Source organism: Vombatus ursinus, unplaced genomic scaffold (assembly GCF_900497805.2).
Source record: "Vombatus ursinus unplaced genomic scaffold, bare-nosed wombat genome assembly UNPS02013185.1, whole genome shotgun sequence".
Lineage (NCBI taxonomy): Eukaryota > Metazoa > Chordata > Mammalia > Diprotodontia > Vombatidae > Vombatus > Vombatus ursinus.
The window spans coordinates 33,674-60,739 of NW_020952963.1; the positions used below are offsets into that span (position 1 = coordinate 33,674).

General features: G+C 44.3%; 1 protein-coding gene across 1 annotated transcript; it reads left to right on the plus strand.

Annotated features, from left to right (window-relative positions):
* The first annotated feature begins 1,417 nt into the window (after positions 1 to 1,417).
* On the plus strand, positions 1,418 to 24,936 carry LOC114040461 (putative transferase CAF17, mitochondrial). The gene is made up of 3 exons (XM_027858573.1): positions 1,418 to 2,270; positions 16,880 to 17,226; positions 23,866 to 24,936. Exons 1-3 carry the CDS (start codon positions 1,930 to 1,932, stop codon positions 24,255 to 24,257), a joined length of 1,080 nt encoding a protein of 359 aa, XP_027714374.1. The 5' UTR covers positions 1,418 to 1,929; the 3' UTR covers positions 24,258 to 24,936.
* The last annotated feature ends 2,130 nt before the right edge of the window (positions 24,937 to 27,066 follow it).

A 27,066-nucleotide genomic window follows, 5' to 3' on the forward strand; every position in this document is an offset into this window, starting at 1 on the left:
AAGTTCAATTAAATTTTAAACTTCGTATTCAGGGTTTACAAGGGCCTGTGCTTGGGCTAAGGGTACAAAGATTAATTTTTTAAAATTACTTGTATCTGCCCTCAAACAATTTACTGGGGTGAGGGTGGGAGTGAGATGGACACCTATCTAGAAAAATATAATACAAGGAGGTCCATTTTGATGATGATCAAAGGATTAATCAAGACAAAGTGTCACAACACATTTATCTCACATAAAACATCATGTGTATATGTGTGTGTGTGTGTGTGTATACACATGAGAGAGAGAGAAAAAGAGACAGAGGGAGAGAGATACACACACATTACAAACCATGAGGCAAAAAAAGGAGTGGTTTCAAAATTTCAGTCTTGTGATTATTTGCTTTTATATTTTGGGAAATCTTAAAACATGAAAAGAGGTCAAAGCAGATATTTGTTCCTTCTATCTCCACTGACCGAATCCTGAGTGAAAGGAATTGATGAAATTTGATAATTCCTGCCTTGTAAATTTATTGAACCACGTATACTCAAGTCTAATTATAGTCATCTGTAGAGGCAAGATCTGTTCTTTCATGTGTATGAGAGGACAGGAATTGCATACCTAGGGCACTTCCTGGTCCTTTAACATCTCTGGAACTATTAAAGTTGATTCATACTCTGGGAAACATCAGGTCACATATATATCATTGAGGGCTCCAACTATCGGTTTTCTATGGAATGATATTCAGACCAGACTAACCTGGGACAGCGGAAGATGTGAAAGGAGCAGAAACTCCTCTGGGGATGCGATTCTTGGCCTCTCCTCTTACCCCCTGTGGCAGGAAAAAATTAATTTAATAAGACTTTTCATATTAAACAATTTTAAGAATTTCCGGTGTAGTGCTACAGCGGTAACACCAAACACAAATCGTCCTCCTCTGCACACTGCAGGAACTCGCATTGTAGATACTCGGGCATGGCAGTTTAACAGTAACTTTACTCAGAAGCACCTCAACGAGACAAAAAGCTTGGTCCTGCCAGGAAACCAAGTGTAAAGTCGGCAGGGCTTGGGCCTGACTTTCCAGGCTCTTCTCCCTGGCAACCACGTGCCTGCCAAACTCTCCTCCCCGGGCTCCCCCCGCAGACCATACCCCAAGCCTGGAGGCCACTCTCCCGGTCTGGCGTCATTCGAGGTTCTGCTCATGCGCCGCGGGCACAGCTCTGCCTCCCCCCTCTCAAACGTCTACTTGAGACTCGTCTCCATACGGCTGCATTCCACCCCACCCCCACCCCACGTAAGCCCCCTGAGGACAGGCACTGTGGTTCACATTTGTCTCTGTATCTCCGACATCTAGCACGAGACCTCCTACCTTGCACTTATTAAAAGCTCGCAGAATTTAATTAGGAATTTGAAAAGCGGATGAAGCAAAGCGGTAAAATTGCAGGTTTCAGGGACGGGAAACTGAGGCCCAAGAGAGGATAAATTACACTTTGTCTCAGCCGCCTCTTAATTCAAACCCAGGTCAACTATCTCTAAATTCAGTTTCCTTTTCACTCCATGAGGATGAGCACAGGTGTGACGTAAATATCCAGGTTCCAGGTACTGGGGAAAACAAAGGAGGAAAGAAAGGCAAAGTTCTTCTTGGCCGCGGTTGTCAGAGAGTGCTTCCTGTAGGAGGGAGTTGCACCAACTGTAAACCTCCCAAGGGCAGAAACATTCATTCCCACCTACTGTCATCCAGCACCGCGGGAGGTTCCCCAAAGCGCAGACGGCGGACGTGGCTTACACGATTGGCTGGAAGATTGATTGACAGCCGTAACGACACCGACCCTCCCCGCCCCTCATTGGGCGCCCTCGGCAGGTGGGCGGGTCAGGGCGGTGGTGGGGGGAGGGGAAGGGGTGCTGTGGCCTTCTCCTCCTCCCGTAAAGGGCACGGCGTTACTCTTCAAGATGGCTGCGGCGGCACTGCTCCGCTGGGCGGGTCCAGGCCTCTGCAATTCCGTGTGGGGGCTGCCACTTGGCACGGGACTGAGGCGTCGCCTGAGCCTCGGCAGCGGCAGCGACGGGGAAGGCAGCGACAGTTGGTTGTACTTCCCGCTGCGCGATCGCGATGCACTGCGCGTGCATGGGCCTGATGCAGAGCCGTTCCTTCTGGGACTGCTGACCAATGAACTGCCGCGACCGGACTGTGGGGGCGGGGCGGCGTCCCCTGAGTCGTCCCCGGCGCGCGCGCGCTACGCTCATTTCCTCAACGTCCAGGGCCGGACGCTCTATGACGTCATCCTCTATAGGTGCGATGGGGTTGGCGGGTAGGAGGATGGGCAAAACCACTCGTAAGGCCGGGAGGGGGACAAAGTTACTGTATCCAGCCGTTCTACGTGGATGGTAGGGGGGATAGAGGAAGAGAAGAATTATTGGTGCCTTTTATTAATATCGGTATAATAATAGCTGACATTTATTGCTTCTTGAGTGCATCACGCACATTTCACTTGACTTTAACAAACCTGCTAAATAAGGAATGTCGGTATCCTTATTGAAAGAGATCGTGACTTATTTCCTGCCGAGCTTACCTTAGAGACCGAAAGCCGCGAGTTCAAGTACTGCCTCTGGCACAGCCTTGCTGTGTGACCCTGGGTAGGTCACTTAACTTCACAGCTGTAGACATAGACAGTCTCTCCCAGACTGTATCAGAAGTGCCCACCTGCATTGGTAAAGTGAGTTTCCTCATACCAACGAAATGACCGGGCCATATCCCTAATAATGATCATAATACGTAATAATAATAGCTAGCATTTGTATAGAGCTTACTATGCACCAGACACTGCTAAGCGCTTTACAATTACTGTTGCATTTGATCCTCACAACTCTGTGATATAGGTGCTATTATTATCCCCATTTTACAGATAAGGAAACTGAGGCAAACTCTGGTTAAGTGACTTGCTCAGGGTCTGCCAATGACATTCTGTATCCCTAAGTATTCTTGTCCCCAATTTACAGATGAGGAAACTGAGGCTTTGAGAGGGGTCAACATGGCTAGTGTCAAACATAGGTGTCCTGACTGGAAGACTCCATACTGCTGCCTGCAGAATTGTAAAAATCATTCTAATAGTAGCTGACATTTATGTATTACATTGCAGTTTTATGTGTATTATCATGAAACTCACAACAGTCCTATGAGGTCGATAAAGTATTCTTATCCCCATTTTTCCAGATCAAGAAACTGAGCCTCAGGGTAAATTTGACTTACTCAAGATTAATAATTGTTATAATAATATTGTAACAGTGATCTCATTAATAGCCTTTTTAAGTTTATATGTTATATTCACATTCTAATCACAATCCCAGGATGTGTGTAAGTCATAGTATCTTAGAGATCATGCAATCCCATCATTTTACAAAGGCACTGGGGAGGGAACAAGCATTTATTAAACACCTACTGTGAGCCAGGCACTGTGCTGAGCCATTTACAAATATTATTTCATCCTCACAAGAACCTTGTAGGGTAGGGGCTATTATATCTCCATTTTATCGATGAGGACACTGAGGCAGAATAACTTGTCCTGAGTCACCCAGCCAATTAGTGTCTGGTTTGAACTCAGGTCTGCCTGACTTTAGGTAGGTTTTGAGGAACCGTGATAAGATTTTAGCTGGTCATTCATTCAGCAGATGTATCCCGAGTGCTTCCCTATGTACTGGTCACATGTCCAGCTGGATTCCCTGGTCCCCAATCTCTCCTTGTACCCTCCTCTCCAAAGTCAGCTAACTCATCCCCTGTGTCTGATCCCAGTATCCTTTCCTTTTCCTCCATGAAGGGTTTCCTGGTCTCCCCAGCAGAATGGGATCTCTTCTTTGTGAAGTCTGCCTAGGACTGCTTATTTGGCTCTCTCCTTTGCACCTCTGTTCTCCCTCCTGTTGTTCAGTTGATTTTCAGTCGTTTCTGGTTCTTTGTGACCTCATTTTGGGGTTTTCTTGGCAGAGATACTGGAGGAGTTTGCTGTTTCCTTTTCCAGCTCATTTTTACAGATGAAGGAACTGAGGCAAACAGGGCTAAGTGACTTGCCCAGGGCCATACAGCTTGTAAGTGCCAGAGAACTGATTTGAAAGACTGAAGATTCCAAGCCCAGTGCTCCATCCACTTTGCCGCCTAAGTGCCCCAAGGGTCTCAGAATTGGGGGTTGGGCCTTGGAGATTATCGGTCAGCCCCTCTCATTTTATATTCCCCAGGTGGTTGTGATTTCCCCATGTCACCCTGCCCATTAGTTTGTACGTGCATTCCATCATTGGACCATCCTCCACCCACCCCCTTTACCCTCCCATTGTAAGGCCCTCAGTGGTTGTCAGTTTCATTCCTGAGCTTGTATCCCCAGCCCTCAGTGTGAGGTTTAGGGTTCTGGGGAAGGGCCACTCATCAGGTGTATCAGTCATGCATTTATTAAGGGCCTGCTTTGTCCCAGGCACTGGGCAGAGGCAGGAAAACAGTCCCTGCCTGAGTAGGTTCTTTTAGGGAAAACGCCACGTGTGCATGCAAGCATTCCCCACATGCTAGAGAGCAGCCTTTATCTGTCAGTGTGTGGGACAGTCCTCCTTAACTGTTATCAGCCCAGCGCAGCTGAGGCCCAGGCTTGGCCCTGGCTGTGTTTGCTCACATGCGCATCACCCTTCCAAGGGCCTTCTTGTCCTATCACATTCAGTTTGGGCAGTTTTTTATGGAGCTCAGAACTGTGCTGGGGCAGGGAGGGGAGGAGAGGGAGATGGTGAGGCACTCGTAGATGGTCCAGTTGTCGGCCACTTTGGTGAAGTGGAAAGAGCACTGAATGTAAAGTCAGGAGACCTGGATTTTTCTTGTGGCTCTTATGCCCGGGGTAGCTGCGGGACCTGGAGCAAGGCACTCGCCCTCTAGACCTCAGTTTCACTTGCTTATACAACCAGACCTCACAGGGTCATTTATAAGGAAAGCACCTTCTAAAACCCAGATGGCTATAGAAATGAGCTCCGTCATCACTGTTAATGTCTCGTTGTCATTATTGGAGAGATGGGATTCACAGACAGACATTGGAGGAAAAATGAGAGACTGCTTGATTAGGACTAACCCAAAGACAGCCTAGAGCCGGGAAGGGAGTAAGTGCTGTGAGCAGTTGGGAAAGGAAAGACCATGATGGGCCAGAGTTAGCAGGGAAGGCTTACTGGAAGAGGGGGCCCTGAGGTATATGTTGGAGGATTGGGGGTTTGGCTTTGTTTTTTACCTTTATAAAGGCTGCTTATTGTAAGGGCCTGGTAACTGAAGGCCAACCCCTGCTCAATACTTTTTCAAGCCTCAATAAAGGGTCTTTTTTTTTCATCCCCAGTAGAAAAAATTTTTGACCTTTTTTATTGTGTATGTTGTACATTTTATTGTTCTTACCCTTTCATTCAAGGGATTTTTTTTCCTTTCATGTTTTCTTTTTTATTATGAACCTGAAAAACTTGAACATCTCAATGCACGAAGAATATGCAAAGAGAATTGTGTATGAATATCTTGTCACACATAGTCTGTCCTTTAAAAATGTATGTTAAATTTATCCAAATAGTAACCAAGTTGCTCCGCTTGTCAGTTTCCTGTTCTGAACTTCCTTCTCTTCTCCTCTGTATTCTTAAAATGTTTCAAATTGTTTTTTCTACTTGCTTGCGCATTGCTATCACTACCCATCAGCTTGCCTTCCCTTGTAACAAACTAGTACCACAGAGATGAGCAAAACCAATTCATGCATGGCCACCTCTGCGAATGCCTCTGCCTGCCCCTATCATCATCATCTCTGTGCCCAGAGGTGAGAATCACGCTTCACCCGTCAGCCTTCTGGAGCTGTGATTGGACGTCGCACCAATTGGAGTTCTGAAGTCTTGCAGGACCGCCATTTTCCTTTGTGCTACTGCAGTCATCCTAGGAGTTGGTCTCCTGGTTCCGCCACTTTGCCTCGGCGTGTCTTCATGAAGTTGTTCTCAGGGGGTGATTATTAAGCCCCTACCTCGTGCCACAGCAAGCATGGGGGTCCGGGGTGACAGTGATGGATATGGCACAGACCTCGCTGTCAGGGAGCTTCTGATTTAATGAGAGAGACAAGGATACGGGCACAAAGAATTAGGTGTTATGGGAGAGTGAAAAGTGTGAGGAGAGGCAGCTGCCAGTGGTAGGAGGTTTTCTTGCTGTCGGGCCATTAGCTTTAACTTTCACCTGTGGTTCCTCTTCTGGTCTCAGTGGCCAAGCAGAGCCAGTCTGGCCCCTTTAACACATGACAGTTCTTCAGATGCTTAATGAAAGTGATCAGTCTTCTCCATCTATATCCCCAGGCCCAGACAGAGAGTGCTCTAGTGATTCAGGGAAGAGAGGTCATTGAAGGGCTGGGCTTGTCTAGGATAAGGCTTCAACTGAAGACATAGGATTGGAGCTGGCCACATAGAATGGGGAAGATTAGATAGCCAGAGCGGGGAGGCAGAAAAGCTCCATGGAAGAGGGGGCATTTTCAGATGGGATCGGTGCACAAATTAATTTTGTTTGACTATAGTACTTGTTTGTTATAAGGGAAGGCAATTGGTGGGTATGCAGGAAGGAAGAAGAGAACATTGGACTTTAAAAGAAGAGGGGGATTTCAGCAGAGGTCTTAGGGGCAGGTGTAGAGAGGGGAGAAGCTAGGATGGATGAGAACAACAGAGGGCGGACTGGAATGGAAAGCGTGTGAAAGGGAGCGATTTGAAATTTGCCAGAAAGGTCCAATAGAACCAGATTGTGGGGAGCCTTGAATGCCAGGATCTGGAGTTTGTACTTTATTTGGTAGACAATGGGATCCACAGAGTTTGAGGAAAGGAATGACAGGGTCATAATTTTGTTAGCAAGATGATTTCAGCAGCATATGGAGGTAGGAAGACTGGTTTGGAGGCTGATAGAAGAGTCCCCACAAGTGTGATGTCTGCCTGGACAGGAATCATCGTACTGAAAGCTGAGAGGGGATAAATGGGAGAGAGGTGGGGCTAGGAGCCATAAGCCTTGTCAATTCTCCTTCCCCTCCAGACCTCCTCAGTGAAATGTGGGTCTGAGTTCTGGATGGGTAACCTGGCACCATTCACATTTCCTCCCGTGGTCTCCTGTTGTGATGCCTAAGGTCAGTGATCTGGCCGTGGCCAGGGAAGGGGGGTGGTTCTGTGGCCAAGGTTAGGAGGTGGTTTGTTTTTTTTAAACCAGAGCCTTGCTACAAACTTATTTTGTTGCAATTAGCCTCATGACTTAAGTTTTTCTTGTGTCCTTTTTCCTCCAGGCAAAGTTGAAATTGGTCCTACGGCTGAGTCAGTTAGTTACACTTGAATAATCAATACTCAGCTAACACATGGTGAACTCTCCTTGGGGGTGCTGCCTTTTGACTGAGTCCAAATTTTGCAGGACATATCCTTTAATTAAGGGGATTATGTTCTGTGAAGTTTGGATTCAGTCACAGGGCCGCACTTGAGGACCTAGAGGGCCACATGTGGTCTCGAGGCTGCAAGTTCCTCAGTCTGCCGTGCTTTCAGTGGCTGAGCTGGGATCCAAACTTGGATCTTCTGGCTTAAGATACATTGGTCTTTTATTGCATTATCGTGATGACAACTTCTCTAACATTAGAAGTTATGTAGTCTGAATGACCATCTGTCAGAAATGCTGTAAATGATATTTTTTCCAGCCTTCTCACGTAAGACTCCTCTTCGCCTCTTCCATTCCAGCCTGGCAAGGCTCATCGTCATCCCGGCTCCTCCTGCCCCTCTCTGCCCTGTTCTGCCTCCTATCCCTGGAGCGGCCCGGTCTCCTTTACCACCTCTGCCCATTGAAATCCTTCTCTTCCTTTAAGGGCCAGTTGAGGTGCTACCTCCTACAAGAAACTCCCTGATTTCCCCAAGCTATAAGCCCTCTTCTATAAGTTTCTCCTCCTTAGACCTCTCAGATGCTCATAGCACATCATAACTGATAGGTGAGAATTTTTTATTTCCTTGATTAGATTATAAGTTTCTACAAAGGCTTTGGGGAAGGCCCTTCAAATTCTTGGAGACAACCCTCAGAATGCACCTAAATTTCCTTTACTCTGGGCTTAAAATGCCATTTCCAGATATATGCCGTAGGAGAAACAGCGTGGTACTGTGGGAGAGCCCAGAGAGGCAGCTGTGAGGAGGAGGAAAGGGGGAAGGTGTCTAAAGAGGCTGATACATATTCGTGAGGACCTCGTTAATCAACTTAGATTTCTGAAAGATGGAAACAAGTGCAGGCAATGGGGGACGTGCTGAGGTTGGCCAGGGAAGCTGAGGATGACAACAACAACAAAAAAGGTGGGTTTTTGTTTGGTTTTGTTTAAAGCCCTGCCTGGGGAAAGTGCTGCCCACCACGGCCCACCACGGCCCACCATGGCCTCCTCAAGCACCAGCAGGTCCTGCCTGGCCTGGCCTGAGGAGCTCATCGAGGAAGATCAAGGAACTGCGACATAGGGAGGTTACCAAGATTTTAGCATGCCATTTGGTAAAGGATTTGATGTTCTTCTTACTGAAAAGAAGTATAAATGGGGACTGGATGATAGTCCAATTATGTGGTTTTCTGTCGGTTGAATGGCTAGAACATCAGTTTGATGTGGAAGTCTCCAGCAGAGTGCCCCAAGGATCTATCTTGTGCATAAAGCCAAAATGGCTTGTTTCTTAAAATTTCTAGTGACACAAAGTTAAGACGGTCCTCTAACATGTTAAATGAATGTATCAGGATAATGTATTGGGGCAGCTAGGTAGCACAGTGGATAAAGTGCTGAGTCTAGAATCAGAAAGACTCATCTTCCTGAGTTCAAATCTGGCCTCAGACACTTATGAACTCTGTGTCTCTGGGCAGGTTGCTTAACGCTGTTTGCCTCAGTTTCCTCATCTGTAAGATGAGCTGCAGAAGGAAAAGGCAAACCACTCCAGTATCTCTGCCAAGAAAACCTCAAATGGGGTCACGAAGAGTTGGACAAGACTGAAACAACTGACAACAACAAATAAGGATTAAAAAAAAAAATCTAAAGGGGGCATCTAGGTGGCTCAGCGGACAGAGCCCCAGCCCTGAAGTCAGGAGGAGCTGAGTTCAAATCCGGCCTTGGACCAAACACTTGACACTAGCAGTGTGACCCTGGGCAAGTCACTGAACCCCAATTGCCTTAAAAAAAAATCTAACATTGGAATAAATCTAAGATTTTAACGTTTAAATGTAAGGTTTTACACTTGGGCTAAAAAAAAATCAATTCCATAAGTACAAGATTGGGGTATAACTGTTCATCTGGGGTAGGGGATATGAAAGTTGTCTTCAGGTACCTGAAGGGTCGTCATGTCAAGAAGGACTGGACTTCCTCTTCTCAGCCCCAGTTGGGGAAAAGGAGGAGCAATGAGTGGAATTTTGCTGAGGCGGATTTCAGCTCAATTAAGGAAATGCTGCCTGACTTTGAGAGCTATACAGAAGTGAAATGGACTGTGTTGGGAGCCTCATACAATGGCTAGCAGTTTATGGATGGAGAAGGTGTGTGGGCCTTTGAGGCAAGAATTATGGGGCATAGGGTGGTTAACTTGCCTAGACTGGAGGATACATTGGAGGAGGGGGATATAATCTAGGACTGCAGAATGGCAGGACTTAGAAGGAACTGTATTATCTGGTCCAACATTCTCGTTTTACATGTGGGTAAACTGAGGCCCATAAAGAAGACACTTTTCAAAGGTTGCTCAGCCAGTTATTGGGTTCATTTCTGGGTTTTAGGAAGGATGTTAATAAGCTATGGAGTATGTGGAGGTGCACACCCAGGATAGCAAAGGCCTTCAGATTATAAAGGAGGAGGATCAGTTGAGGAACTAGGTCATTTTAAGTCTGGAGAAGAGAAGACTTGGTAGAGGGGGTGGAGGTGGGCAGGGAGGACAGTTTTCTTCAGATATTCAAAGGGCTATCACAGGGAAGAAGGGGAGCAGACTTGTTCTGCTTGGTCCAGAGTGCCAAAGATGCTTCATGTAAGCGAAGACTTCTTGGCCGTTAGTGGTGGCCCAGAGTAGGAGGGGCAGGCTCTGGGCTTCCCTGTTCTGGAGGCCTTTAAGCAAAGGCTGGATGACTACTTGTTGGGGGTATCATGGAGTGGCTTCTTGTTTAGAACCAGACTGCTGCTGATGCTCCCTTCTGTCTGCTGGTACTCTAGCTTGCACCCAAATGTCAGGCTCTTTGGGCATTCTGGGCACCAGTGCCACCCAGTGGCAGATCTGGAGTCTGGCCTCAGCCCTGCCTGCTGTACCTACTGCTTTGGACCAGTTGGCCTTGTGTTTCAGTTTCATCCATTTAGAGCTGCAGCCTAAGGCCATGCTGCTTGGAAGGGTCAGAGTGTGAACTGGAACCCTGTTCTGCCAGCAAGTTCAGTGGATTTCCCACCACATTACACTTCCTCCCCTGAAATTATCAGTGGCCCAAGGTAGCTAACTGAGAAGGGAGAGCTCACTGGGAATTTTGGCTATGCCATAATAATAATAACAACAGTAATAATGGTGATGGGGATTATAGCTAGCATTTTTAGGTAGTACTGAATTTAACATTTGCGAAGTGCTTTACAAAGATTATCTCATTTGATCCTCACAACAATCCTGGGAGGTGGGTACTATTATTATCTCCATTTTACAGATGAGGAAAGAGGCATGCAGTGGTTAAGTGATTTGCCCAAGCTAAGTGTCTAAGATTGGCTTTCAATTCATGTGTTCTTGACTCAAGTCTAGTGCTCTGTCCACTGCACTCCCCAGCTACCTCAATTTCATAACTCTTCGCCAGTTCCACCTTATGGGGGAAATCCTTTTGAGTTTGTCAAAAATCCAGTAGAGAGAAAGCTAAAATGTCATGACATCATCATCATCATCATCATAGTTCCAATTTCTTTAGCACCTTACAGTATATACTATATTTTCTTTTAGAAACCCCTAAAAAAGGAGATAATACAAAGATTATTATCTTCCATTTACAAATGAGGAAACTGAGGCAAAGTAGTAATAACCAGCATTTATATAATCCATTACAGTTTATAAATTATTTTACATGTATTATCTCACAACATCACTGTGAGGTAAACAGTGCAGATTTTATTGTCCCTGACTGCAGATAAAGAAACTGAAGCCTGGAAAGATTTAGAAGGTTTGTCTAAAGTGACACAACTTGGCACTCGCACTTTAAGAGTCCTGGATTTGCCCAGCGGGTTCTCTGTCCTCTGACATAGTCCCCATAACCCCATATGTTAATTGTTTGTCAGGAGCTGCCATGGTCAAAAAATTCATCCATGCTGGATAATGCTGTAGTGATGTCCCCCTTCACATGTAGCCAGTCCTGCTGTTGGATGAGCAAGGCACAGTTCATTCTGAAAGCTGTTTCAGTGTGGTAGGACTTGCCAGAGCTTGCAATCCCCTGGCATCACCTCTAAGAGCCCAGGCTCACCTCCACAGCCCAATGAGACATCAGAAGAGGATTCCCAAAGAGACCTGTGTACCTTTGCTACATCAAATAACTTAGTGACAGCACAGAGGGGCAGGGATGCATTTAGCCCATGAGGTTCAGTGTTCAAAGGAAGAAAGAGTAAAGAGCTTTCCAAAAAAGTCCATGGGAGAGCTGTAAGGTGATCAGAAAGTCCCAGGGTGAGGCCTGGGAAGCTGGGAGCAGTAGAAGCAGAGAGGGACAGCCCAGCCATCCAGGGGTCCCAGGGTCACTTACCTTACCAGGGTCTTGAAACCTAGTATTAGTGTAGGGTCCTGTAGACACAGCCTTCTGAACCTCAAAGATCCAGAGCTGCCTAAGTCTAGGAGGTAGAGGTCAGCACAGATACCCAGGGAACTTGATCAAGCGAAGGGCAGAGCCCTAGCCCTATCAGGAACTAAAGCAGGAGGTATGAGTAAATCAAAGAAAACAACCACCAGTATAAAAAATTATTGTAGAGGTGGAGATTTCCCCCACCCCCAAGGGAAAAAATAACTGCTACAACTGCAAAGAAAGGAAAAAACGGATTTCCCACAAGGACTGTATGAATATCTAGAAGAAATGCAGTAAGAGATTTTAAAATTAAATAAAAGCTGTAAACAATAGGTGGAGACTAAGTAAGGTATAAGAAAGTGGTAAACCCTCCCCAAGAAATGGAATCTCTGCAAATGAGAACAGAACAAGCAGAAACCAATTACTCCATGAGATAGCAGGCAACCTTAGAACAAAATCAAGATTGAAATCAAAACATGTAAGTTATCTGATATCAAAAACAATTGACATGGAATAGAGGTTAAGGAGATATAATTTAAGAATCAATGGACTCCAAGAAAACATGAACTTAAAAGAAAAAGTCTGGACACGATTTCAAGAAATCATAAACTACCTAGATCTATTGAAACTAGAAGGTGAAGCCAAAATAGAATCTACTTCAATATTCTCCTGAATGGGACCCCAAAAGGAAAAGGCCCAGGCATGTCATAGCCAAGATGAAGACCTCCTACATTGTAGAAGAAATATTGCAGGCATCCAGAAGGAAGTTTACCAGGAAACTATGGGCAGGATCACACAAGAGCTGCCTGCTTTGACAAAAAAAAAAATGAGATGAGATCTTGGAATACACTATTCCAAAAGGCAAAGACTCTTGCTACCAGGAATTATTTACTTGGAAAAAGCTGAGTATAATTTTACAGAGGGAAGAAAAAAAGGACCAGAGCTGAATAGTGACTCTGAAATATAAACACAAGTCTAGAAAAACCTATGAAGACAAATTTATTTGGGTAGTTGGAATGGACTCTTATGATAATGCTGTGCTAATATCCTAAGGGGGGGGAAAGAAACAAGTGCCCCTCGGAGCCTTAATATTTTTAAAGGATATCAAGAGAATTAAAATAAGAAAAACAGAGAACTTGGGAGTGGATTTATTCTGTTCCGAAGAGTAGAAAGAGAAGGGAGAATGAAAGAATAGTGTAGAAAGGAGGAAGAAGGGGTGGAACTTGCAATTCCTTAATTGGGGTACATGAGGAGAGTATATATACAAACACAGAGGAAGAAGGGTTTGGGGATAAGTTTAGAAAGAAGCACAGAGTCAGGATAGTTTTGAATATAATATGTGGAATTTATATACTTTTTTTGAAAAAGCAAATGGTATGAAATGGAGATTCATGGTTTTATATACAATCCTCTTTGTTCTGTATATGGAAATACTCTTTTTTTCATTGTTTAAGTTCAGAAGTTAATTTAATTTTCCCCCAATTACATGTAAAAACAATTTTTAACATTTGTTTTTTAAAATTTTTGAGTTCCAAATTTTCTCTCTCTTCTTTCCTCCCTCCCTCACTGAGAAGACAAGTAATTTGATATAGGTTATACATGTGCAATTATACAAAATATATTTCCATATTAATCATATTGTGAAAGAAAACACAGACCAAAAACAAAAACAAAGAACAAAAAAAAAAAACCAACAAGAATAGTAAAGAAAGTTAAAAAAATAAAGTATGCTTCGATCTGCATTCGGACTCCATCAGTTCTTTCCCTGGAGATGGAAAGCATTTTCCATCGCAAGTCCTTCAGAATTGGCTTGGATCATTGTATTGCTGAGAATAGCTAAGTCATTCACAGTTGATTATCATACAATATTGCTATTATGATATACGTATTGCAAATTTCACTTTGCATTAGTTTGTGTAAGTCTTTCTGGGTTTTTCTCAGAGTATCCTGCTCACCATTTCTTAGAGCACAATAGTATTCTATCACAACCTTATACCATAATTGTTCAGCCATTCCCCAATTGATGGACACCTCCTTAATTTACAATTCTTTGCCACCACAAAAAGCGCTGCTGTCAATATTTTTGTACATGTGGACTAGGATCCCAGCTCCCTGTGGTCACAAGCTCTTGTTTGCTAGTACATCTTCTTGCCCTGGGACTGAGACCTCAAACTGTCACCCAGATCCACATATGGGCAGTGCAACAGAGTTCTGCCCCCAGTGCCAGGTAAGGGACCCCTGTAATCTCCTTCTGATCAGTTGTCTGAGCCCCTTACTGTCTGTGGGCTGAGAGGTCCAGAAACCGCCACTTCTACCACTGATTCAGTTACCCCAAGGCCTGGTGCTTGTTTGCTGGGGCCTAGTCTGCACTGGCATGGCCTGTGCTGGACTGTGCTCCACTCTCAACCTGGTGCAACAGACCTTTCCTGCTGACCTTCTAGTTTGTCTTGGACTGGAAAATTGTTGCACCTCATCCTTTTGTGGGTTCTGCAACTCTAGAATTTGTTTTGAGGCATTATTTAAAGTTTTTTGGAGGGGTTTTGGGGAAAGATCATGTGAGTCCCTGCCTTTTCTGTGCCATCTTGGCTCTACGCCTCCTCCCTGCATGTACTAAATAAGTTCAGAATTTTAAAAAATATGTATATAAGAAACAAACAAAAAAAATTGGCTGACTGGAGTATCCAATTGTGATGAAACATCCAGAGAGGAGGTGACCTAAGCTATGAGTGCAGAATGAGGCATACGTTTTCAGAACGCCAATGTATTTGGTTTTGCTGGACCATTTTTTATATGAGATTGTTCTGTTGATTGAGAATTTTTTTTAAGGAAAAGCTTTTTTATTAAACATTTTTATTAATTTATTTTAAATTTTTATTAAGTTTTTTTTATTAATTAAAAATTATCACATTTTGGTTTACAGGAGACCTGATTTCTAAGTGTTAAGGAGATTGTTAATATAAAAGGAAGTATGTGCCTTTACCCTTTATTGTTTATAAAGTGTCTCAAGTCACCCAAAACAAGCCTTTTAACCAACCATGTGCTTTACTTTGTGGTGCAGAAAGGCATTTAAATCCTAAGAAAGTTCAAACTCTTTTGTTTGGCATCCAAGATCCTCCACAAACAGGCCCCACCCTATTTTTCCATCTTTTTTCCCCCACATCCTCTCTACACATGCCACACTCTAACAAAACTTGGCATTGCTGCCCCCAAACACAGCCTGCCCTCTCCCACCTTTGATCCTTTGTTTTTGCTATTCTGTATCTTAAAATACTCTCACTCCCTTTCTGGGTCAGCTCAATTCCTAACTATTCTCTTAAGTCCAGCTCACCTGCACCTCCCAGGAGAAGTCTTCCTCAGACTCTATGTAACTAGATTATACATTATAGCATACAATATGACATGATGAGTGCTTTCTTTGTATGGGCTTTTTCTCCGCACTAGCAAGAATAGTAGTCTGCAAACTTCTTGGGGGCAGAGAGTTGTACCTTATATCAACGTTGTATCTTATCTCAGTGTAGAGATCTGCAAACACTAGGTACTTCTAAATGCCTGCCTGGTTGGTTTGGTCAGGGCACAGCCTTGATAAGGTCAGGGAACCTTGCGGGGAGTGTACAGCTAGTTCTTCCCCTGACCCAGCTCATTCACTTTGGAACAGGCTGCAATACTTTCTGGACAGGCTGGTCTAGGTGGGGCTCTCTAGACCAGTGGGTTGTGTGGTGTAGTGTAGTCAATTTTCACAAGATAACGAGTAGGTAAGGAGTCACACGCTAGAGACATGGTTAACCTAGAAATTCAAGGATCCAAAGGGTGAAATGGACACTTGGAGTCCAAGATCAGTCAACAGTTATTTAAGGTCAAGCAAGAATCCAAAAAGACCAGCTATATGACCAAAAAAGCAGGTTTGGGGCTTATGTATGAAGGCTGTTTCCCGATCTGACTTGCTCACTGTGGCATCTGTGCTCATGTCCTCTCAAGCCTTGGTGTTTGTGGCTAATCTCCTCTTGCCTCCAGCTCTCCTCATCCTCTGCGACAGTTTCAGCTGTGGACAGCTGCCCATCACTGCTACTGTTTCCCACAGAAAAGAGAGCTGAGTTTGTCCAGTGGGTTAGAGATGAGAAATTCTCACCTGGCCTCAGACCATAACCCTGATCCAGGCTACAAACTATACCCCTGATTCTTTCCCCGGGCAGAGGCATTTGTATAGCCCAGGCAAAATCTGAGAATTATATTCATTCTCTATTATTGTCTACCAGAGCCTTTAAGCCCTCACTATAATATATAAGATTTTACTTAGGGAAAAAAATCAATCCCTGTGGTTTATGGAGAGCCTGATTTTCTGGCCTTAAAAGTAGGTGCATTTGTAAAAACAAACAAACAAACAAACAAACAAAACAACAAAAACAAAACCCAAAAGCTATTTTTAAAAAGTGCCTCTCCGTGTGTTCCCTTGCATGTTACATTCTGGACAGCTGCCTACCTTACCAACTCATAGGTTTGGTTGTATCTTAAAGCCCCAGCCCTATCCACAGACTTCTAGACGTGTGTAGAGACCAGGTGTAGATGGCTTAGTGCACGCCATTCCGCTTGCTGGAGACACTGTTCCCACCCACATTATACTGACTGGTATGGGGATAGGAACTCCACCTTTCCACGAGGTTGTGTACTTTATTGATCATTTCCGGGTAGATAGATAGATAGATAGGCAGGTAGGTAGGTAGGTAGATAGGTGGATAGGTAGATAGATCTCCACTGATGTGTCTGTCAGATCATAGATGCCTAGAGGCAAAGCTAGACCTCTCCGATTCACTCTATACAGGTTTTGTGCTAATCAGAAGCCTTTCCTGATTCCATTCTCAGCAGAAAATGATTTCATCCTTTACAGATTTCTGTTCATACTTTGTCTGGATAGTACTTTTATCCTGCTCACATTTTAAATGCTGTTTCATCCCCACTAAATCACCCTTGGAGGAAGGGGTGTCTTTTCTGTTTTTTTGTCTTTGTGTCTTCAGCACCAAATACTATGTCTTGCATACCATAATAGCTGCTTAGTATACACCTGCTGAATCCTTGAATTGAAGTTAGATTTGTTTTTTCCTCACTTTGCTGAAAACCTGATTTCTCTTTTCTTCTCAGACTCCATGAAAACCTAGAGGAAGAGCCCAATTTTCTTGTGGAGTTTGACAGCTCAGTGTCTGGTGCTTTTCAAAACCATCTAAAACTATATAAGATCCGAAGGAAAGTCAACATCAACCCGTGCCCTGATCTCTCTCTCTGGGCTGTCCTCCCACAAACTGCAGCTGAGGGCCTGGCAAAGCCCTTGTTAGAGAAAGGTGGCAAACCTGTGGTTCTTACCCCAGATCCCAGAGCAGCATGCATGGGCTGGAGGTTAATCGTCCAGAAGGAAGATGTGGCCCAGGACGTGGTTCCTACTACCCAAGTTAGAAGTGCTAAGGACTATCATAAACACAGGTATCAAAAAGGTAAATGAGAACTCCCTGCTGGGGCAGGAGAGGGGTGAGGAATGGGGAGGGGAATGCTGGCCCACAGTAGCGGAGGGGTCATTCAGGCCAAGGACTCTTAACCTTTTTGGTGTCATGGACCTTGAGAAGTCCCATAAAGCCTAGGGATCCCCTCTCAGAATGACGTTTTTAAATATAGAAAATTATAAGGAAAACCAATTATATTGAAATACAGTTATCAGAATATTTTATAAAACAAGTTCATGGACCATATTCCCCCCCAGGACCAATCAGATGGTTAAGTAATAATAATAATGATAACCGTGATGGTCATGACGATGGTGTTTCTAAAGCCCTCCTAGCTTTGACATTCTATGTGATGCGTTTCCTCCCCTAACACTGTGATCTTGGCTTCCTCAGTTTTTACATACCTGGTAAAGAAGTTGCTAAAGACGCATACTATTTTTTTTACTTCTAGGCAACAGTAATCAAGGGAAGGCAGGACGGTAAAGGGATTTAATAAATGAGAGCTAATACGGTATAGTAGAAAGAGCCCTGACCCAGAAAGAAGTCCGGAGCCCTGAATTCTAGTCCCAGCTTCTCATCTGCCCACTCTGTGAGCTTCACTGTCCTCATTTGTAAAGTGGGAATAACATTCTTCATACCATCTACCTCGTGCAGTTGTATTACCAGAACAACAACAGCAACAGAACCGCACCCTAAAGAAATGGGAGCTCCTATTACCATTAAAGATGGGGTGTAATATGAGGAGTTCTATAGACACAAGATGGATATAACTATTCCTAAGCCGATCACAAAACATCTATTTGTGGTGCTTTAGAAGCTGCCTTGAAAAGCTGGGTGGCCTGAATGTGTAGTGGGAAGAATTTGGGACTTGGAGTCAGAAGACTTGGGTTAGAATCTCATCTCTGCCATTCACTCATTACCCGTGTCTTTGGGCAAGTCACTTCCTTCTCTGGACTTGTTTTCTCATCTGTGAAGGGGTCGTACTAAATGACTTCTCAGGTCCCTTCCAGCTCGAAATTTGTTTCTGTGATCTTAAAAATAGGCACAGTAGCCACGTGGACTTTTTTCCAGAAAAAGTCTTCCATGGTGATGAATACTGTGATAAAGGCTTAAGGTTAGTGTATAACTGTAATGAAATGGAAACCATCTAATTCTAAAATTATAAAGTCCTAGCACTGAGGAGGACCCCTGAGTCCTTCCAGGGGCATTGGCCTTCCTAATGGGCCTCCCTTTTAGACCCAGTGCCTTCCTGAAGGCAGCATCTTAAAGCAGGTCTCTGTAGGGCCGAGCACTGACAACTCATGTTTGTTGTCTGAACATCTAGACGTCCGTGCAGAGCTCATTTCTGACCAAAGCCAAACATTGCTCCTATTCTCCCCTTCCAAATCCTCCAGACTTCCAGACCTTCCACAATGGAAACTGGGCTCAGCTGCCCACAATTCCCCCTAGGTTGTACTGGACCAAAGCTGATCTTTCCCCTTCTCTTGTTTTGGTCACCCCAGGCTGTGTTGGCTCCGTTTCTTCTGCAGGGCTCATAGCACCCAGGCACCCTCCAACCTCTCCCACTCCTTGCCAGATACCCCAGTTTTCTCACTGCTTTGTAATGAAACTAATTACCCAGCGCAGAACTGCTATAAAGCTGCTGTGCCCGTCAGAGATGGGGAGTCACCGTCCTGCATGAGGGACAGGCAACTGCTGCTTCTGCCGTCCCTTTTCAACCTCTTGAAAGCTTCTGTACTCACTTTGGAAACATTAGAGCAGCCCATTAATGATTATCCTGGGTTTTTGGTATTGTGGATGGAGAACTGGACTTGGAGTCAGAAAAACCTGGTTAAAATCCTTCCTCAGCCACCTACTGTCACCCTAGGCAGGTACTTCTGGGAGCTTGGAGTGGCTGAGAAACTGCATCGTCCAGATGGCAGGTTCCAGACAAAAAGCTGTCTGGTCCTCCCTGCCAGTAGATGGGAGACCACAGACTCCTTTCCCCTTCCCTATCTGCCCTAGAAATACTTTGTCTATGGCATGGCTAATTACAGTGATTTGCATGAAGCATACATGTGCTCCACTCAAGTCCCTGAGGGTCAGCTTGGCCACAGGCCAGGCACTAAGGACATATAAAGATTGTGCATGTTATGTTGCCTCTTTAGCCCAGAGGAGAGAAAACTTTAAGGGCCATGATAGCTGTTGGGCAGTTTGAAAGGGTTTGTCTAAGTCTAAGAGGGCAGAATTAGGTAGAAGTTGCCTGAGGCAGATTTAAGCTACTTGTGAGGAGAAACTTTCTAAAGAGAACTGTCTGAAAGCTGGATGGTTGTCTGGGGAGGGAGGGGGTTCCCTTTCATTGGGGGACTTGAAAGAGAAGTTAGAGGACCACTTGTGAGCCCTGTCATACTGGATATTCTTCTAAAGGCGTAGCTTAAGTGAGAGAACCTTTGAGGTTCCCTAGAACGCTGAGATTCTGTGATCACTTCCATGTCAGATTAACTTAATGTAAGTTGTGTTTGAGGCAGCGAGGTGGCACAGTGGATAGAGCACTGGGCCTGGAGTCAGGAAGATCCAAGTTCAAATATGGCCTCGGGGGGGCAGAGCCAAGATGGCAGAGTAAAAGCAGTGACTTGCTTGAGCTCTCCCCCAGACCCCTCCAAATACCTATAAAAAATGGCTCTAAACAAATTCTAAAGCAGCAGAACCCACAAAAAGACAGAGTGAAACAAATTTCTAGCCCAATACAGCCTGGATGGTTGATCAGAAAGATATATCACGCCAGGCTGGGAGAGGAGGGCAGTACGGCATGGGCGTGCAGGCCAAAGCAAGCCTGGAGCAGGCCTCAGAGGACTGAATCACAGGCAGCTGTGGTGGTTTCCAGACTTCTCAACCCATGAATGTTAAAGACAACTTAGAAGGTCAATGGGAAAAGTCTGTTTCTGCGGTGCTGAGAGTAAAGGACAGTGGGATTCCAGCCCCATTCCCAGAGCGCGACCCTGGGGCGGTGTCTGCTTTCTGAGCTTCTGGCCCACAGACTGAGGGGGAATCGAGTGGCTGATCAGAGGGGGATTGCAGGGATCTCTCTGCTGGTGCAGGATTCTCTTGCTTTGCCTGTGCTTGGATCTGGGTCACAGTTCTGGGTGGCGGTCCTGGGATGAGGAGGAGCGCTGGTGTGGTGGAGCTTGTAGTGGCTATGGAGAGGAAATCCTCCTCACAGTTCCAAGACAGAAAAGAGTGCTTGTAGTGGGTCACTCATAGACCAGAGCACAGGCCAGGAAAGGAGTAAACACCTCGCCCTTGATCATAGCACCTTGGAAGAACTGAAAATTTACAGGTCCCTAGAAGTATCTCTGAAAACAGCTGCACAAAACCCCTAAAGCTTGGGACAGTACATTCTCCACACTGGAAACAGACCCCTATCTTAACAAAGAGTTTATAACTCAAGTAATTGGCCGGGATCATGAGCAAGTAGCGCAAAAAGAGTCAGACTATATTATCTTACTTTGGTGACAAAGAAGATCAAAACATACAACCAGAAGAAGACAATGAAGCCAAAACTCCTACATCCAAAGCCTCCAAGAAGAATATGAATTGGTCCCAGGCCATGGAAGAGCTCAAAAAAGATTTTGAGAAGCAAGTAAGAGAATTAGAGGAAAAACTGAGAGTGATGCTAAAGGAGACCCAAAAAAATACTGAAAGAAAGTAACACCTTAAAAAATAGCCTAACCCAAATGGCAGAAGAGGTCCAAAAAGCCAATGAGGAGAAGAATGTCCTGAAAAGCAAAATTGGCCAAATGGAAAAGGAAGTCCAAAAGCTTACTGAAGAAAATACTTCCTTAAAAATTAGGATGGAGAAATTGGAAGCTAGTGACAATTTGAGAAATCAAGGCACTGTAACACTAATCCAAAGGAATGAAAAAATAGAAGAGAATGTGAAATATCTCATTGGAAAAACAGCTGACCTGGAAAATAGATCCAGGAGAGAGAACTTAAAAATTATTGGACTATCTGAAAGCCATGATCAAAAAAAGAGCCTAGACATCATCTTTCAAGAAATTATCAATGATAACTGCCCTGATATTTTACAACCAGAGGGCACAATAGAAATTGAAAGAATCCACTAATCTCCTCCTGAAAGAGATCTCCAAAGGAAAACTCCTAGGAATGTTGTAGCAAAATTCCAGAATTCCCAAGTCAAGGAGAAGATATTGCAAGCAGCCAGAAGGAAACAATTCAAGTATGGTGGAAACACAATCAGGATAACACGAGATTTAGCAGCTTCTACATTAAGGGTCTGGAGGGCATGGAGTATGATATTCTGGAGGGCAAAAGAATTAGATCTAGAACCTAGAATCATCTACCCAGCAAAACTGAGTATAATCCTTCAGGATAAAAAATGGTCATTCAATGAAATAGGGACTTTCAAGCATTCCTGAGGAAAAGATCAGAGCTGAATAGAAAATTTGACTTTCAAATACAAGACTCAAGTGAAACATGGAAGAGGTAAACAGGAAAGAGAAATCATAAGAGACTTATTAAGGTTGAACTGTTTACCTTCCTGCAGGGAAAGATGATATTTGTAACTTCTGAGTCCTTTGTCAGTATTAGGGTAGTGGGAAGGGAAAAAATTATATGTATAGATAGATAAATAGAGGGCACAGGGTGAGTTGGAGATGAAGGGATCATATCTGGAGAATAAAATTAAGGGGTGAGAGGATTATACTGGGAGAAGGAGAAAGAGAGAGGTAGAATGGGGTAAGTTATCTCACTTGAAACAGACAAGAAAAGACTTTTACAGTGGAGGGGAAATGGGGGAAGGTGAGAGAGAATGAGTGAATCTTATTCTCATAGGATTTGGCTTAAGGAGGGGATAACATACACAATAGGGTATGGAAATCTATCTTACCCTGCAGGAAATTAAAGGGGGAAGGGGACAAGAGAGCAGGGGGTTGATAGAGGAGAGGGCAGATTGGGGGAGGGGATAATCAAAAGCAAACACTTTTGAGGAGGGACAGGGTCAAAAGAGAGAATAGAATAAATGGGGGGTAGGATAGGATGAAGGGAAATATACTTAGTTTTTCACAACAGGACTACTATGGAAGTGTTTTGCATGAGTACACATCTATAACCTGTATCGAGATGTTTGCCTTTTCAATGAGGGTAGGTGGGGACGGAGGAAGGGAGAAAATTTGTAACCCAAAATTTTAAAAACACATGTTAAAAATAAAAAAATAGAAATTAAAAAAAAAATTTTTTTAAAAATCTGGCCTCAGACACTTACTAGCTTTGTCACCCTGGGCAGGTCACTTAATCCTGTTTGCCTCAATTTCCTCATCTGTGAAGTGAGCTGGAGAAGAAAACGGCAAACCATTCCAGTATCTTTGCCACGAAAACCCCAAAAGGAGTCATGACGAGTGTGATATGTCTGAAAAACAACTTAACGATAACAATTAAAAGTGATATTTAATTATGAATGAATGATTTACACATACAGCTAGGTCATGATTGGTATAAATATTGAATCCCCTGAAGTGGTTGCATTATTTGAATTAACATTGCATATTTCCACTGGACCAAAACCAGTTACCAAATTTTACATAATTATAACTGCAAATAGTGTGAATTTGAAAATACATGACCCCTTCCAGGGTTATACTAATCAGGACTGGGATGTATGTACAGTCTATAGCATAGTTATTCATGAATACTTAAAATCAGAGTCAATTATTGATTAACATTCATCTTCTTGAATAGTCTTGTTTGCTAATCATTTCATGTATATGTGTGTACATATAAAATGTCTTGTCTCCCTGAATAGTATGTGCTTTTCCCAAGTAGGGATGATGTCCCAGACCAGTGGTATCAAATTTAAATAGAAACAGATCCCTGCAGACCACATTTTGACTTAGAAAACCACAAATTAACATTATCCATGTTGTATTGGATTTTTATTTATTTTGTTAAACATTCCCCAAATACATTTTCATCTGGTTCAGGCTTGATAGTGTTGCAGGCCATGCTTGAGGCAAACCTTGAGTTTGACCCCTCTGTGCTGGACACCTCTTTTTAAAAATCTCAAACAGTAATAGTAATTCACACTTGTCTGGCACTTCATGGCTCACCCGACACTTTTCTCACAACTCTGTGAAGCCCTCAGGATGTCTCATTATCCCTTACACAGGTGAGGGGGATGACGTGACTTGCCCTGGGTAATACAGCTAGTAGGTGGTGAGCTGGGATTCAGATTCTGGTCCTCTGACTCCAGCACTTGTACTGTGCCCTGCTGCTCTCAAGGAGGCATGGGGGGTTTCCAATTTCTCGATTGATGGTCCCTCCTTTTGGCATGCACCATTGTCTAAAAGGGCCCAAACTCTGAGGCTGAGATTTCTCACCGTTTTGGAGCCACTGGGACCTTGGAAGGATTTTTTTTTTTCATTTTTATTTCATTTTGATCAAAGGCAGCATGGAAGAGTGGAAAGAATGCTGGAGTTGGAAATATCGTTATTACTTGTTTGGAGCCCAGAGCAGCCTCTCTGCCAGCTGGATGGAAGGAATGTGCCAGCTGTGGTACAGAGGGGGAGGGTTTGTTCCCAGCCCTGAAAGAAATAGGTTTGTCATGTGACTTTGCTTTCTCCTCTTCTCCCTCAATAGGAATTCCTGAAGGGATCAAAGATCTACCACCTGGTGTGGCCTTGCCCTTGGAGTCCAACCTGACTTTCATGAATGGGGTCAGCTTCACTAAAGGCTGCTACATTGGACAGGAGTTGACTGCTCGGACCCAACACATGGGAGTCATCCGAAAACGCCTTTTCCCTATTAGGTTTTCAGCCCCCATCACAGCTGAAGGCATTTCTGCAGGGGCCACTGTCTTCACAGAATCAGGAAAGCAGGCTGGGAAGTACCGGGCAGGGGAGGATGATGTGGGAATTGCTTTGCTTCGATCAGAGAAAATCAAGGTGCCCCTTTACATCAAGACCTCCCACGGTCACCAAGTGAACATTGTTCCATCTGTGCCAGACTGGTGGCCCAAAGCTAACAAATAATTCCAACCCCCAGGTAGTGCTGATTGGTGCATTTGTGTGTACGCTGTGTGTAAGCTCTCCCTCTCAACTCTGGTGGTGGGGAGGGGGAGTGTATCTGGAAGGGGTTGCCTTTTTGCAGCTGGTATCACTAGAGTTGTTCTATGCCCACAAAACAGATGGAACACAGTGTGGGGCTCCTCTCAGGACCAGACCAGCTAGTCTGGAATTCCCCGGGGAAGACAAAAGGGTAAAGTTTGCTGGGGGGCAGGAGAGCTGAGGCCCAAGACAAGAGAAGACCAGGTCTCCAGAGTCAGGCTGAATCTGCCAGCAGAGTAACAAAGTGCAGTCATGAGCAGAGAGACCAAAGTGGGGGTTTCAGCTAAAAGGTAAGGAAGCAAAGTTCAGGGAATGCCACAGAACTGATCCTGCCTCTGAATTCTAGCTCTTTGACAAAGGTTTCAGTTTTATTGTTGCAGAGACCTGCATGCCCCTCCTCCTGCTGGTGGTGTTGAATTCCCTGTTTCCCAGGTGAGCCCTGTGGCTTCCGAGGGACTCAGCCAAGTAACCAGGCCATGTGCCAGGGGGCTGAGTAAAACGGAGTTGTTAGATAGCCTTTGACTAGCACTTGAATTTTGTGTTAATACTTTCCTGAAAAATATCTTCCTTTTGAACAAAAACAAATAAAAACCACTCGGTTCTACTACGTAGTTCCCATATCTTTGCTGTGCCTCCAAGCTGTTTTGATCCTCTTAGCCAGGAATCCCTGACAGCGAGGTTTCTTTAATACCTCCTGTAGCTACTTAACACGGACTTCTTGATATCCTTGAATCAAGGGAGAAGGCAGCGCCTATCATAGCTGAGCCCAGATGTTACTGCAGACTGGATGGCACAATGGGAGTGCATCAAGCCTGTGCCCTATTTTAGCCAGGACATTCACCATTTAAACAGAAGGGGGGGAGGAAAGAAAGACAGAGAGAGGCAGACAGACACACACACACACACACACAGTATATATCATGGAGGAGCTACAGCCTTACCAGATTGAAGCCAGGGTCTATTGCCCAGACTCAGTCTGTAGGTTGGGAAGGGAAATCTAGGCTTGTCCCTTGGAGAGGATTATATCAGAAGCATCAACCAACTTGCTAAGCTATCAGCAAAGAAATACAGAAGTTAGCACAGTATGGATACTGGCGACAATGGAGAATGCCCTTGTTTGCCTCAGGCTTGTTAGATGCCATCTTCTCTATCACACTTCATCAGCAAGGGCCTGAGTCTTTTTTGCTTGGGGCTGCCCTGTGACAATTCTGTAGCCCCGTAAAGTTAATTCTATCTACTAACTCAGTATCCCTGGGTGTGAATGACCAAGTGGTACCTTTGGAGCAGAGCCAGATTAAAGAGTGAAAGACCCTCATATAATTTACTCCAACTATGTGCTACTGCTTAAACCGCTCCAGAAAGTGACCTGGATTTGGAATCTGAGACACCTGAATCCCGCCTCTGTTCTTTACCACTTGTGACCTTGGGTGTGTCTCTTCTCTCTGGGCCTCAGTTTCCCTGTCTGTAAATTGCTCCACACTCCCTTCTAGCTCTGTAGCAGGAGTTCTAAACCTTTTTGGTCAGTCTGGTGAAACCTATTATCTCTTCAGAATGTTTTAACTGCGTAAAATAAAATAAGGAAATCAATTATACAGAAATAAGAATTATCAAAATATTTTAAAAAGACATTTACAGACCCCAGGTTAAGAACCCCTGCTCTAGCTCCAAGGATCTTGAGACATTGAAAATAAGGTTCAGATACAGTCATCCAAGATGGAGCTCCTGAATCCCACAAGAAAAGTCCAGAGACAAGGCTCTTCTACTCTGTCTCTGGGGAGGGACAGAAACCCTCCCAAAGTCACTTCTGTCCAAGGGAATGTTCCTCAGCTTTTGGGCAGCTGCATTGCTAAGATCATTTTCTCTAAGAAGCCTAAAGGTTTCCGGGTGGCTTGCCAGGCTTGGAGTTTGCTGAGAAACTTTGGTGCCTTTTCTTTCTGTTGACAATTTCCTGATCATCATCAGGCAATGATTTTGTTTCAGGCCACGGCCAACCAATTCTTTGTAGTTTTATCCATTCCCAGTTTAGGAGCCTTGAGTTCCTCAGTGGGCGGCAGAAGCACACAGACTGACACGCACACAAATACACATGCATTCATACATAGGCAGATTACACATGAAGAAAAGCATGCATGCTTAAGAAAAAGTTAATTCATTTTCCTCTTAAAGTTTAACTTTTATGATAAGGAGGCTATTTGTCTTTCTTAACCATTAATCTGCTCCCCCTCACAGGAAAATCCAACTGCACTGAAAAGTTCCGTGCTGATTGTTTCTTGCCAAAACTTTGGAGAAGTCAGCACTTTGGAAACCCTCACTTTGATGCTGCTTCCTGTTCAGGAATGACACAGGAAAATGAGCAGCTTAGAAATGGCTTCAGTTACCCCTCCTCGGCCCCAGGTGAAATGGGATTTTCATCACCTGGACCACAAAGCCAACTGGCCAGTTAATGGCACGCCTTCACTGGCTCCTGGAGCAGAGCAGCCCTGAGTCTCAGAGTGGGCTGCACTCTGGGGAGGGTGGTCTCTTCCTCAGCAGTTTGAGAGCAGCTACCTTAGACTTTGGATTTAACTTATTTTTTATTTAGGTATGAGTGTTTATATTTAAATATATGTACATATATACACACACATATATATGTGTGTGTATGTATTCCATCTAAGTGGCAATTTTAAAAATCACTATTTTGAATCTTTTTTTTTTTTTTTGCAGTAACCTTCTTGTATATCTGTGGTTCTGT